Genomic DNA, 14,736 nt, shown 5'->3' with positions numbered 1-14,736 from the left:
CCTGGAATAATTAATTCCCTGATATTACACCACAGGATACCTCGATCTTCTAACAGTGTATCCAAGGCAACACAGACTGGGGTTACACACATGCCAGCATGCCAGTCAACCACAGGGCACATACACACATTGCCTCCAAGCTCAGGGACCTTGGACTGAATAACTCACCCTTGGAAGAGGCAATGTCTCTGAGGATCCTAGGCTCACATGCCCAGGACACCCCTCAAGAGAGCCACAGGAATTATTTTGGATCCCAGAAGAAAAATGAGACAGAATTAAACGCATATATATGCTAATCAGCACATGAGGTGCTGCAGACCCCAAGTGGTGAAAGTGTGTCACTGCACCTCCAGAAGCATCGTGCAAAACATGTGCAATACAAAGTTTTCAGTAACAAGGATCTACACCCCAAGTAGCATCAGCGGGGCACCGGTGCAGAGGGTGAACACCTCATGGTCTCTCGGCGTGCACCTCTACTAGGACCTGTCCTGGGCCCCACATATCAAAGACCAGCTCATGATCTGAGGCTGCAGAGGAAATTCAAGGTCTCCCCAGTGATCTAAAAACCTTCCTTACTGGTGCTGTCTCCTGGCAGTATGCATCACATGCTGGCAATATGCCTGCTGCACACAGGACTGCAGAGCCCTGCAGAGAGTGACCAGCTCATCCGAGCGCTCCTCCAGTTCAGCCCTGCAGAGAATGACCAGCTCATCCGAGCGCTCCTCCAGGTCAAGCCGACCCTCCCTACAGGACTCCGACACCAGTCATCACAGGACCAGAGCCATTAAAAATTGTCAAGGACTTCATGCATGCCGGTAACTGCCTGGTTAGTCTGCTGCAAGCAGGTGAACACCTCCACAGTCTGATGGTCAAAACAGGTTTAAGGGCAGCTCCTGTCCACAGGCCATCAGGCTTCTCAGCCTGGACATGCCGAGCGTCTGTTATCTGCATCATGTCGACTTTCCACATCAGTTTCCTTTTGTACCAGTATATCGGCATATGACAAATAAAACCTTGAAAAGCGTAATTGTCTCTTCGATTCTTGGAAGGAAACTGGAGAACAAGTAAACTCCACAAGCAGAGAACGCAGGTGTCATTTGAACCCCCACCTCAGAAAATAAGGGGCAACGGTACAGTGCCCTCCACCCAGACGACAATAAAACAGAGTTTGTTCTGTGAAACTCGTACAGTTTTAAACATTTAACTATCAGCAACTATCATCGCTTTTCCAGTGCCACCAAGAGCAGTCGTATCCAATCCGTACCATGAACTGGCGCCTTTCCCATCGCAAAGTACCCGAGTTCCTAAACCGCGCTGCTTGCATCACAACCAGCCGATTGATCAAAATGCACAGACATACAATCTGATTGGTTGAGAGAGAGAACCTATCATTTTTTTTTCAATCATTTATATCACCCACTGGAACTCCCAGAATAACAGTATCACTTTGCAAACAAATGTTAACAATGAGGAAACAAGCCACTTTGACCAGGTATAAAATTTATTAGTTATTTGTAACCTTTCCACAAAGACAGGACATGCGCGGTTGCAGAGGCTGCAGTTCTGTGTCCATCACAGGGTCAGGGTTGCTTTTTGTGCCTTACGGGACATGGGTGACGGGGCTCTTCCAATGCAGAACTAACGCAGGCGGCAGTGGCCAAGGAGACATCGCACCCCAAATAAGTCCATTATAAACAGCTTCCAGAAGCCACTTCAGGGTCGCCCCTGTTTGTCGGGGGGGCGGAGCCACATCTTGGTTTAATCTTCTCCCATCTCCACATCTTCCTGTAATTTCTGCACCATCTTTTCTTCCATCTTCTTCGCTTTCACTAAAACAAAGCAGACGGCTCACTAGCATTACGCTCACTGAGCGACTGCATGCGCAGCCTGCTTTTCATCCTTACAGATCCTAAAGATGACTAGTTCCCAACCCCCGGTCCCCAGTCTGTATTCCACTGCACCACAGAACGCTGGGGGTTTTGCGAAGGGGTTGGTTCATTAGTACAAAAACTTTTTTTCCCCCCATATTTTACAATCCCACATTTTTTTGCACTCTGCACTTGAAAAAATGGATACGATAAAACATGTGAAATCACTAATCGATCTGCTGGTTCCAGTCTCGCGGCCGTTTTACCAGCGTGCGACATTTTAGCGGCACAATGCAAGTCAGTCTACGAGCACCGAAGTTTGGGAAGCCCTACTATAGACACATGAAGCACGCTCCATGCTGCCACCTGCTGGAGGTTTGGAACCAGGGAGCATTTTAATTTTTAATTTACACAACCAGCACATACCACCATATACTAAACAAATGAGGTATTATACTGAATTCTTCTCACAATCCGTAAGTGGAAGCATGAGTTTGCACTCTGATTTCATTACAATGCAACTAAAACATCGCAGAAAAACAGAGAGAAATTGAAGTTCAGGTTTCACTGTGAAAGATGTGTGTGTGTGTGTGTGTGAGAGAGAGTGTGTGTGTGAGAGAGAGAGACAGAGAGACAGAAGCTCACCGGCGTGGGGGGCTCTGATCAGATGAATGTTCTTCTTTACTTCACTGATGGCCTCCGATTTCTCCAACTCCCTTCCCTTCTTCAGCCTGTGAAAGTCGAGGACAGCGATGTGTCAGATCCAGTACATGAGCAATGCTGAGCCTCTGTGTCACATCAGGGCAAAGTTTCCATCCAACTGGAGGGTCAGGAGTGTAACTTCAGCTACACTCAGATGATAAATGGGAAAGTGCCCGTCGACTGCTTAAGTCGACTCAGAGCAAGCGTTCATCGGTCACCGAGATTCACTTTACAGCTTGTGTTCATTTAAATCCAAGGGAAAAAAAAACACTGAACAAAACACTGAACAGTACAGAAAGAGTATCGCGTGTACGTCTTTCATTGGGATTGGTTACGGTTAGGATTAGGGTTAATGTAGATAATTAAGAATTTCTTTGTAATTCATGCATTTTAAGGAAATTGTTTTAGCAAAATTTTCAGACCAAACATGCAGACTGACATTCAAATGGAAACAATCTGATTTTATTCTACCTAAAGCAAACTACCCTGCAGTTTTAGGCACGTGCCAGTGTGGATAAGAGAATGTCTTGCTTAAGGGGCGTCGGTTTAAAAATTCAGCACACAACGTAAAATGGGCAGAATGCATCTGATCATGCAGGCCCTGCTCCTGAGCTGCAATGCAAGAGCCAACCTGTTGACGATGAACTGCGCCTGTCGTTTCTGCTTGATTTCCTCCACCCTCTTCATTGCTTCCACTGTAGGGGAGAAAGTTACCAGTTGAATCAGCTGCATGATCTAAATAACGAGCAGCCTTAGAATAGTGATGCTAATGCAGGGCAGCTCTTACAAATACACATTTTTGCAGATCTTCATTAAATAGATATAAAGCACAAGGTTCAACTTATAAATATTAAATCTGTACAATTATAATAAAACACTGGGACTGGTTTTAATGGAGATCATGATTTGGTCTTAAATACCTGTCTTATTCCACAGCTGCCTCTGGTATTTAACTGGAATACTTCGGCGCTTCTCGAACTCAAGCGAATTATCCTACAAAAAAATGCAAATGTACCTTAATTAGCACAGGCGTGCGTAATAACATCACACGTCATACTGATACATCAAACACGTACCACAGTCAGCTCTTTGCCGGCGGATTTCCTGAAAGCCTTTGTCCACCTAGTCTTTCTTGGGTTGCGCTTCTTCTTAAAGTTTTTGTGACATTTTGACTTGCAGAACCTAAATACCTATAATAGAGATCACAGTTTAAAGGGGTGGGCACGCCGAGCAACACTGCAGCCCAACAGGCTTTGATAGCAGCCATAACTGCTTCGGCAACAACACAGGAGGAGATTAACAGTCCACGCTTAGATCGCAATGCTGTTTAAAAGTAAGAAAAAAACCTAAATATTAGGTGATTATATTAAAACAGTGAGCTATTTCTTCTTTATTATACACCAGTCAGCTGTCACGGTTAAAGGCCCAGCGCTAATAACGCAAGCAGTCGGTTAGCCTCCAAAAAACACGCTATATCGAACAAAAAAATAAGACCTACCTTGCAATCATTGCGCACAAACATCATCCCGTGACCCGGATAAACCGGCCCGGAGCAAAAGTAACACTTTTCAATCCTCATTTTACACCTTCTTGTGTATAATTTACGGCACACGCGTGTGTTTTCAACCACACACACGGTAATGGCCTCCAAAAGGAAGTAGATACACTAAGCTTCCGGTCAATGAGCCGCATCACGGCTGCCCCCTAGCGACCAGTTACCTCATCAGCAGAAGAGACACCAAGATTACGCAATCAGCATTACGTAAGGCTGGTGGGAGGGCTCGCGATGAAATCGCTTTTTACATGTAATTTGAATGCAACTCCGCCTATTAAGTCTTAGGTTTGTTTTTTTAATAGGATATATGGAAAAACATTTAAAGTAGAGCAACAGAGGTAATGTCAGCCGTTTTGTAAGAAAAAGGCATACATTACGCCATTTATCCATTTTTTCTAAGTTTAAATATTAATTATTCGTTTTATTCTATAATCAAACAGCCAACATCCATCGTTTGACTGATGCAATGTGTTTTCTTAGTTCCAAAGCCATAGAATAAAATTCATATAAAATTTTTTATTAAGGGCTTGAGAAGTGACTCAGTGGGTATTATTATTTTCACACCTACAGTGGTTTGACTCACACCCAACTTCTCAGTCCATTTCTGAATGACCCAGACTCCTCCTGTGTTTATGTGAGCTTTCACCTGAGATGTGATTGCGGTGAACTGGCATCTCCAAATTGCCTTTTGTGTTTGTATGTGTGGGCGGCTGCCCTTGGCTGCAGGCCCCATACCTGTGACCGTGACCGATTAGGTTTATATTATTTTGTGGAGAACAAATGTCCCCCACAATGTAATAAAAACCTGTCATTTTGATGTTGTGTGGGCATTTTTTCAGGTCCCCACAAAGATCTGTGAATGCAATCAAAAAACAAAAATGCCAAAATTCTTGTACTTTGTTTGGTTACTTACGGCTGAGTTGGGGTCAAGGTTGTCATGTTGGGTTTAGAGTTTTCCCCATAGAAATACATGGAGAGTCCCCACAAAGATATAATTACAAACTTGTGTGTGTGTGTGTGTGTGTGCATTTTTTAAATAGATGGTTAGTGCTCTTTTTCACGAAGGGTTTCAGATGTGAGATTTTCTATATTCCATCCGCTGGTCATTTATCAAATGCAGGGGCGTATCCTAGGTAACATAGGGTACAGGGCCAGGGACATCCAGAATGGGCGGCCAGTTCGGCATAGGGCTCAGCCATGCACAGTACGCAACCATGTGGACAAATCAGAGATGGCATTTAACCTGAAGGCTCTTTGGGCTGCAGGAGGAAACAAATAAGACAGAAGAACATGCAAAGCCCACACAGAGTGGGGGAGGATTCAGCTCCACAAGCCTGAAGATGCTCGGTGACAGTGAACACAAGGAAAGTCCTGCTACAAAAATAACTTTAACAAAATGTGTTCAAGCTCAGCACCAGCTGGGAAAATATGCAACCTTGTATGACTAAAACAAACAACTGGAATACATTTAAACCTTATCACGTAACTTTAATAAATAAAATAAATGATTTTTATTAAAGAATACAGTTTATATATTTGGCATCGGGACAGTGTTTTGGAATTAATACAGTGTTTAAAACATGATGATACAACAGATTTGAATTGCATTACAGATAATGATCACCCCACACATTTACCAACATTCCCCGTAATGAGACAGAGCCCAGTGTCAGGGCACCGAGCTGTGGGTCTGTCGTAACCATGGAAACCCATGCAGAGACTGAGCAACAGAAACCACACCCAGAACCCAACAGGACAGCAGCTGACATTCATTCATGGCATGCAAGCACAACTTCAAAACCTTTTTTCCTTTATTTAAAAAAAAAAAAAAAAGAGAGAGCCAGGGAACTTTAGGATGACCCCTTATCATGGTACCTGCCAAAGTGTGGCTGCAGCTCTGATTAAACTTGCTTCAATGGCACGGCTCTATCAGATACCAAACTTCCACAGTGTTCTATACTGTTATGTTATACAATATTATTTAATGCAACAGTATGTAACACGTGTCACATTTGCACTTGTGCAGTATATAAGCAGGTACTATAGTATCTGTTTATATGTTTATGTAGCATCAGTTTGCTGTATAAAAATATTTGTATTAAAATGCATCATATGATCACTTATTGTCACTCTTGTCTTTGTTTAAATTTGATGTCTTTTCCTCAATTAAGGCTGCTGTCAGAGATTTAATGGCACAGCGGTAGAAAACTAAAGACCAGCAGTTAAACCGAGACTAAGTCCAGAATCCCATGATGCACCTGCACAGACAGAGCCTGTCGCCATGGCGACTCAGTGGGTCTCCAGATATAGGGCCATTTTGTGTGCTTTGCTGACAAAGTCAGTAAAAGACTGACAACTCCAGTGTCTTTTTTGGTTAACAGAATATAGCTCTTGTCCCCCCCTCCCCCTCCAGTTTTCAAACCCTTCCCCACCCAAATTCAAGGCGAGTGAAAGACAGACGTGGGCTGTGGGCAGCGTGGGTGGCGGGGGTGGACGGTTAAGCTAGCAGGCACACTTTCCCGCACTCGCCTCTGACTCCTCCTTGACCTTCTCCGTGCCGCTGTGCCCGTTGGGCTGCGTGACACTCGCTGGCACCCAGGACCTGTCCACAGAGCGCTCCATTCGCTTCATGATGAGGTCCAGCAAAGCCTCCACTGCTTGGCTCACATTGTGCCCACTGGCAGCGCTCGTCTCGAAGTACGGGATTCTGCAGGCGAGTCATCACGGGGGTGGGGGACCCAGTTTTTATTTCTTATTTATGTATTCAACAGTCCTACAGATACTTTGGTTATATCCTAGCTTGCTACCCTTACTGCCAACCAATAATGGTAACAGAAAGCAAGCTTTTTTACCCAAAATGTTACTTATTGTCTTAAACTCAAGAACATGCTCCCTCAGCACAGAAAGATCCCCTCTGCTGTCAAGATTTGTCTTTTAAAAATACAGTATATTACTTACAAATTAATATCTACTGAATATTTACTGACGGAATTCTGTCCATCAAAACTCCACGTCCTTGCAAAGTAGATAAGACAACTAAATATTTACTAGAGACAGGCTTTCTAACAGGGGCGGCCCGGAACCATACCTACTGTGCAAGTATTCACGGGCATTACCGAGAACCCACACCCACAGGACTCTACCCTCTGTGCAAATGTTTTCCGAGCAGCCAGGCAAAGGTCGACAGTCTCGTACCCAAATTTTTCTGCCAGCTTCTTGGCCTCCTCCTCTTTGACCTCCCTGTGCTCGTCCTGGTCGCTCTTGTTCCCGCACAGAACGATGTCCGGGCTTTCGCAGTAGGCGTGCATCTGTAACTGGCCTGGATCAGGCAGAAGGAGGGAAGGCATGTTTTCAGAGCCGGTTGACGACAGGTGCGCCCCACATGTCACCCAGACTCACGGCTCGACGTAATGAACCCAACTCATCCAGTTCCGGACGTTGAGGAAACTCTGCTCGCTCGTCAGATCGAACACGAGAAGGAATCCCATGGCATCCCGGAAGAAAGCCGTCGTCAAACTTCGAAACCTGGAAACGGGAAAGGAGAATGTCAGGAAAAGAAGTCATTTGTGATAAAGGATTTTCTGGTGAAAAGAGGCCCACTTACCCTCTTAGGGTTAAGGCTGCATGCACAGATTTTTGTTTTTTTCTTTTTTTAATATACTTTATCTATATTTACTTTTAACATACACAACACCTACACCTTAGGTATGGTTACACCCCCCAAGAAATTGCACAGCTGTCACGTCACAGAGACGACGCAGTCCCCCCAGCCGGGCCCCCCACCTCTCTTGTCCTGCTGTGTCCCACAGCTGGAGGTGAATCCGCTGACCCTTGCCAGGCATCCCATCAGGACCGTCGCGCCTGTACACCTGTGGGATGCGGGCGGGACAGGTGTTAGGATCGGAGGCCAAGCCCTGGGTGCACAAGGGCTGCCCCGAGGATGGAAAAACAAAACGACGCTACTTAGTAGCTTAGGCAGTGCTTGTGTCCAGAGAGGCCTGTATATCAATCTGAGGCTAGGGGTCTGGTTAGTATAGGCATCGCCCCCCCAGCTCGAGGCTGCACTCGTATTCCTCTGAACATCCGCACTGTCACCAAGGAGCCGCATGTGTGTCGGGCCACGCTGCTGTTTGCTTACGTCTCCTCCCGTGTTTATTTTGCAGGAGTAAAGCTCTAAGGTCAACAGCACGTCCCGCACATCCCAATCTTTGGCTTCTCAGCCTTTACTTCCGCACTCTTTGTAGCATAGAGCTGCTCGCTCATATCTGCGCTGCAGACTGGGAGGGTTAAAACCTCTGGAGGTGCTTCTGGGGAGAAAAACCTTTGTTCTGTATGATTTTTCTTGCAATACACACACACACATTGGTGTACCTATCTAAATGGGGGCCTTCCATTCATTTCTATGGGAGAAACCCTGATACTTACAACACCCATAACCCTGACCCTGCCTTAACCATAAGTAACCAAACAAAATGCAAGACTTCTGCCATTTTTACTGGACATTCTCACCACCATGTTATCACTTTCTCCAGTTTCCATACTTCATCATAGTGGCAGCTAGACATTTCTGAAGAACAGTGAATGTGTTCAAGAGAATTTCACCTTCTAGAACACCAGGACCTTCAATCATAAAGCACTGAAGCGCCTGTGATTATATTAGCACATAATTACAAGCCTACACATCAGTCCAGAAAACAAAGGCTCTCAGATTCTTGTTATTACAAGTTGCATGATAAAACTTACCACCCGTTTCTCTCTGAAGTCTATGCCCACTGTGGTAATAAACTTGGTGTTGAACTTGCCGTCCGTGTACTGATACAGGAAGCTGGTCTTGCCCACGCCGGAGTCACCGAGGGCTAGGAATTTGATGAGGTAATCATAGTCCCCATCAGACATAGTGAGCGCCTATTTCAGAGCTGTAAGCCAGAGAAAGAGCATGACGGTAAACAGCAGGCCGTGAGCGCGGGACACTGGGAGATGAGGTGTAAAAAAGCACACGACGTGACACCGAGGGTTCAAGCGCAGCCACTGGGGCAGCAAACAGGAACTAGTGTTCATATTTAATGGGGGCGATTTTGTCCTGAAGGACAGAGGAATATTTAGAGAGTCACACGCCTTGAGCAAGACAAGCCGGGGCAGAATTCTCTTGCAAAACTATTCACGTTGGAAATTACAGGGGCTGCGTAGAGATGTTAACACCCGCGGTGAATTGCTGGGATTAGGGTTTTGCCCATAGAAATGAATGGGGAACCCCCACCAAGACATGAATGTGTGTGTGTGTGTGTGTGTGTGTGTCCAGCACACAGTGGTCTATGGTCTACGGAGCAGGGTAAGAGCTTGGAGCATCGCCCAGGGGCCAGCAGACGCTCTGCACAGTGCTCAGACAGGCCCTGCATTCCTCAGCAATCTGCGGCACTTCAGAATATAAACAAACCAAAGGAAATTCACTGGTTCCTACGAGCAGCTGCTCGGGCGCGACTAGATCCCCGCTGTTTAGCTTTCGTCACACAGGCTTCGCCCAGCCGGGGCACGGCAGCCATGCTGCTACCTGCAGGGGAACGGCCCAGTAACACTGCTGCTTGCATCATCATCCCAACAGCATCCAGAGCGATGAGCCGCTTTGGCACAAAGCCAGGCTCCCAGCCCGCGGCCTCTGGGTAATGCTGAGGGTCCCTGGGTAATCGGCCCGCTAGGGAGCAGCGGTGGCGGCACGTGTCATGTGCTCTGGGCTCCTCCGCAGTGCGTCTGACCGTTCAAACCACCCCCCCCCCCATTCAGGAGGGGGCGAGAATGCGACCGTGTAAACACACTGTGAAACTCTCACTTTAAAGCAAAGAGCACCCAGAGCCTCTGGGAAGGAATCCCTTCCTCAGACAAATGACATCCAAGAAAGGAAGAGGGAGAGGCAGTCTGCAGATCGGCATGCACGTCTGCGTGCAAAGCAGCGAGGTGGAGACGCAGACCCAAGGAGGATTTAAAGCGTGCGTCGCCTCTCGTCACCAATCTCACACCCGGTGACAGCATTAGTCACGCAGGGTGTTACGAAACATTATCATCGAAAGTGTGACAAGAAAAGAAATTCAAGGGCCAAAGATTCAAAATACAGTGTCACGCATGGTAAACAGAACATGCAGAAATTTACTTAAATTGAAGACTTTGGAGCTAAATCTGCACACACACATGTGCCTAGACAACATCCTGAAGCTGACCGTGCAGCTGAAGGGTTGTTGCAAGGTATTTTATGGCAAATTTGGCCTTAAAACACATAAACTTTTTAAATGATTGAATAAATACAAAGTATCTCCAGCAGGAAGAACTGTGACTTGCTGCATCATAGATCTAAGCCCTACGGTGGCTCCCCAGCGTCCTGCATCTTCTAAACTTTCTGGTAGTAGTGAGCCTAAGCGCCAGAGGAAGACCTTGACCATTCAGAAGAAGGTAAACCTCCTGGATATGCTTCAGGAATGGCTTGAATGAATCGACGGTACGATACATCAAGAAGGATGAAAAGAACATAAGAGATTGAGAGCGAGATGTGTGTGTGTGTGTGTGTATTTATATATTTGTGTGTGTATATTTAAATACTCTGTCATGCCAAAGGGAACTACAGAGCCTTATGTCTGGGACTGCCTGAAGCACAGCACCACCCTCAGGAAGGGGGCAGCGGAGCCTACAGGTCAGGCTGACGTAGCGGCTGGGGGGGGCTGAGGAGGCTGCAGGTGACCCACTGAGAGGCTGGGTTCACTCCACCAGGCACCCTGGGATCTAGGAGGCCTGCAGCCCCCCCCCCTAGACCAAGATATTCCCCCTGGAGAGGCCCTGGGTGCCCCCATCTGAGGGAGGGACAGAGAAGCCTTGCTAAGCCAGGGCTGTGAGGGGGGGGGGCTAGGAAATCATCTCATGCAGACCTGCTGCACCCCCAACCCTCATAAAAAATGACAATTCGGTGAATCCAGTGCTTCTCAAATCGCTCCTCAAGAAGCAGCAGTCAGTCCCATTTTTGCTCCCTCCCAAGGAGCAATGTGAGAAAGACTGACTTAACTGTTTGTTAAAGGACAGACAGCCATCTGCGAGTCTGCCAGGCTGTGAAAGAAGCCATTCTTACATTCCCAATACACCCCTTTTCAGTCAGATTAGCAGATTTCCTGATCATACATGTTATTCTGCAGAAGGAACATTAAGAACAAAAAGTCCCAGTTCACTGTCTCTGGGATGAGAGACTGGGAAGTTATTACGGTTTAAAACCTTGTCAGGGCCTTATAAATGGTAGACCACAGTTTTCCATTTCCTAGTCTGGGGACCGTTCTGGCAGAGGCCAGAATTTTCCATTCATTCACGGAGGGGCCACAACATCAAGATAATGGCTGACTTCGTACTTTGAGAACATTCCGGAAGCCAGCCTATACCTGCCAATAATTTGCCAGTGCTACCTGAGACCCAACTTGCAATTCCGCAGCGCTTCGACAAAACTTTTGATTTTAACAAATGCCCAGGTCAATGATCACCAAGCATCATGACAATAAAGTCCTCTCCAGTCCCTGTGGCCTTAAAAAAAAATAAAAATGGAGATGAAGTGGCCTCCGTGGACAGAGGCCCAGGGCCGGTGTAGAAAGCAGACATAAAGATCGCTCAGTCTCAGACAAATGTATGCACTGCTGCAGATGGACGTAGCTACAGAAAGAGCGACATGCTTCGCAGGTCACTAGCAACCAAGCAGACAGCTACAGATGAGAATCTACCCAAAAAATGTGAGATTTCCTTCTGTGGAACTACGGCGACAGGGTCATTGAAAGGGCCTAAGGCCGGACGCGAGGCCTAGCACCAGGCTAACGGTGGCAGTGGTCGCACACAGGGCTGCCTGACGCAGGGCTGCCTGACGCAGGGCTCATGTTCTGCTCCTGTTTTACATGAAGTCCTCTGTACTCTGGGATTTGGAGAAATTACACCGCATATATATTTCACTCATTACCAATTCATTATCCAGTAAATATAGTTTTGCTGCAGATTGACGGCTGCCTATCCAACTTCCCTTTTGGGTTCTCTTCCAGCCTTTTCCAGAATCCTTGTGTTCTTGTTATAAAGATCCTACGTTTACGAAACAAAACATTTGCATGTCAATGACTAAACACGATGGCACGTAATTCTGCCAAATATCTTACAAGAAACTGTAGTACTTTTAATCCCGAGTTAATAAACTGGTCTCTCCAGGGTGCCTGAGCAGCTGCTTACAGGCACTTATTACAACATCTGCAGACAACAAGAGGCTCCGCATTACAAAGAGCCACGTCAGATTACATGTCCTTTCTTTTGTACGATAATTGCTGACAGGCTCTATCACAGCGATACACTCCCTGCTGGTATTTTCACCTTCGTGCGTCTACTGCTCTTCAAAAGCACGTACCATCGAGACAGACAACCCTATAAACGGCTCCCTAAGGGACCCCAAGTTTGCACGGACAGAGGTGTGACATTTCATTTACACCATGCTTGACATTATTGTCTAATGGGTAGAAACTGGTCCAACTGCCAGGATGAGCCCAGCCTTTCATTGTTCTGAGTACCAACGACACTGATTTCATTTGACTCAAACTGGAGTTGTCATGGACGACATGCCCAGATGAAAACCATTAGCTTATGTACTTGCCATAACTGGTTAAGAGATTCAAAGACAACTACAGCAAGGGACATCTTTATTAAACACCCCACACCACCACACACACACACTGACACATCAATATACCCCTCTGACAGAGAGATTGACTGAACACTGATGGGACAAGCGACCAGCTGTGGCCTGCTGTCATCCTGTCCTTTTAGAAGCACAAATAAGACCCCAAGACAAAGTCTCCTACTGTAAAGTTTGAAAAATGTGTGGTGCTTTACAGTGACAGTTATACACACTATACAAGTAAAAACATGGATCCATAAATTACTCTTAAATAAAGCAGGTAAAGATGTTTTCATGAAAAAGATTATGATATAAAGTAAATGGATATGAAGCGACTCTATGTATTAAAAATGTAGGTACTCAAAAGCTGGATAATGAGGGTTTTCAAGTTACGTGCCTGACTTAAACGGTGCGGGAATTTTACAATCGTTCTTCTATAGCTGAACCGAGACAGCTGAAAAATAGCGAAAATGTGCTCCGTACTGGCAAGAGGGCCGAAACGCCGACGCCAGGCTGCGATGCATAACCATCAGGCTGAAAAGACGTGCAGCAGCAGGTCAGATGGCAGCAATAAAGCCGCGTGTGTAATTATAGGGGTCGCCCGAGGCGTGAGAGGCGGAGGAGCGCGAGCATCGGGGCTCCTTACATCAGACCATGGAGGCTGCGCTGCCCGGACAGCGACTTACAACCAACAAAGCGGATTTTAACTAGTTTACATCAAGCTTTTACTCGAGGACACTAAAGTGCGCGATGCCATCAGCTGTAGAGGATATCTGACACCATATACCAACGATAAAAGCCGAAACTTCAATATATACAGTCAAATATAGACATGCAAATAGTGTTTAGCCTATTAGTGAGGACGCTATTAAAAGTAGTCTTACCAGATCCGTCAATCTGAAAGTCAGCAGACGCGCATGAGATGCTACGAAGCGTGAGAAAAGCAGCGCTTTCTACTGCTTGCTTGTGGTTAAGCTCAATGTACTTCTATACTTTTCCTGGATAAAGTTGCTGTACTCTCTTCCTCTACTGAACATCACTTCCCGTTTTGCTGAGCATAGGTCCTCCTCTCTTTCCACGCACACCGAGGACGTAGCGATCGGAGCCTCAGCCTGGAGCGCCGCCCTCTTTACATGCGCCACTTTAAGCGCTCTTACAGATATAATGCAACAAGTATCTATGAGAAGTGTGTTCTGCAGTCGTTTACTAAGCGTGTGTACATAAGTGAAGAGCAGTTTTGGGCTTTAGTTACGCCACGTCGAATGAGACATAAACTTTTTAATTATGTTAAATTATCATTGGAAAGAAATTGCTACATTTATAATATGCAATCTGAATTTAATCATTCTGAACGGTAATATTTTGTTGGTACAGCTCGGAGCTAATGCTAGGTACACCCCCATTTTACACTCCGGAGTGCAGTATGTCCAAGCTCACACCGAAGGCTTATTTTCAAGTAAGATTAAGAACCACATCGCTCTAGTTATTTTGGAGACTGGTGGATACTTCGTCCATTTTATAAGTACATATTTATCAGTTTACTTTCAAGCACTAGATGTTTTAAATAATATTACAGCTATTCCAAAACGTTTATGCATCATCATTTACATAATCCATCCATCCATTTTCCAAACCGGTTATCCTACTGGGTCCGGAGCCTATCCCGGAAGCGATGGGCACGAGGCAGGGAACAACGCAGGATGGGGGGGGCAGCCCATCGCAGGACACACTTACTCCTACGGCAATTTAGCAACTCCAATTAGCCTCAGCATGTTTTTGGACTGTGGGGAGAAACCGGAGTACCTGAAGGAAACTACACAACGACATGGGAAGAACATGAAAACTCCGCACACATGTAACCCAGGCGAAGTCTCGAACCCAGGTCCCAGAGGTGCGAGGCAACAGTGCTAACCACTGCACCACCATGCCGCCCCCATTTACAG

General features: G+C 46.1%; 2 protein-coding genes across 2 annotated transcripts; both read right to left on the bottom strand.

Moving 5' to 3' along the window:
- Positions 1 to 1,483: 1,483 nt before the first annotated feature.
- On the bottom strand, positions 1,484 to 4,238 carry rsl24d1 (ribosomal L24 domain containing 1). The gene is made up of 6 exons (XM_048973154.1): positions 4,069 to 4,238; positions 3,647 to 3,760; positions 3,491 to 3,563; positions 3,202 to 3,265; positions 2,514 to 2,599; positions 1,484 to 1,829 (listed from the first exon to the last, which is right to left on the bottom strand). Exons 1-6 carry the CDS (start codon positions 4,147 to 4,149, stop codon positions 1,759 to 1,761), a joined length of 489 nt encoding a protein of 162 aa, XP_048829111.1. The 5' UTR covers positions 4,150 to 4,238; the 3' UTR covers positions 1,484 to 1,758.
- Positions 4,239 to 5,588: 1,350 nt separating this feature from the next.
- Positions 5,589 to 14,654, bottom strand: LOC125706262 (ras-related protein Rab-27A-like). The gene is made up of 6 exons (XM_048972861.1): positions 13,678 to 14,654; positions 8,869 to 9,041; positions 7,909 to 7,994; positions 7,547 to 7,650; positions 7,321 to 7,444; positions 5,589 to 6,832 (listed from the first exon to the last, which is right to left on the bottom strand). The coding sequence occupies exons 2-6, from the start codon at positions 9,019 to 9,021 to the stop codon at positions 6,628 to 6,630; spliced, it is 672 nt and encodes a 223-aa protein (XP_048828818.1). The 5' UTR covers positions 9,022 to 9,041; positions 13,678 to 14,654; the 3' UTR covers positions 5,589 to 6,627.
- Positions 14,655 to 14,736: the final 82 nt, after the last annotated feature.

This window comes from Brienomyrus brachyistius, chromosome 13, assembly GCF_023856365.1.
Source record: "Brienomyrus brachyistius isolate T26 chromosome 13, BBRACH_0.4, whole genome shotgun sequence".
Classification (NCBI taxonomy): Eukaryota; Metazoa; Chordata; class Actinopteri; order Osteoglossiformes; family Mormyridae; genus Brienomyrus; species Brienomyrus brachyistius.
Note: the sequence above shows the minus strand (reverse complement) of the source record. Positions and strands in the feature narration are given on the sequence as shown.

Bases quoted from the DNA above. Each gene is read 5' to 3' on its own strand.
- LOC125706262 (XM_048972861.1), bottom strand. From the start codon at position 9,021: ATGTCTGATGGGGACTATGATTACCTCATCAAATTCCTAGCCCTCGGT. The intron at 7,651-7,908 runs GTGGGGGGCCCG...TCCCGTTTCCAG, and splicing joins GACACAGCAGGACAAGAGAG to GTTTCGAAGTTTGACGACGG. The intron at 6,833-7,320 runs GTACGAGACTGT...ACTCGCCTGCAG, and splicing joins AAGCTGGCAGAAAAATTTGG to AATCCCGTACTTCGAGACGA.
- rsl24d1 (XM_048973154.1), bottom strand. From the start codon at position 4,149: ATGAGGATTGAAAAGTGTTACTTTTGCTCCGGGCCGGTTTATCCGGGT. The intron at 3,564-3,646 runs GTACGTGTTTGA...ATTTTTTTGTAG, and splicing joins CCGGCAAAGAGCTGACTGTG to GATAATTCGCTTGAGTTCGA. The intron at 2,600-3,201 runs GTTGGCTCTTGC...CGACTTTCACAG, and splicing joins GCGCAGTTCATCGTCAACAG to GCTGAAGAAGGGAAGGGAGT.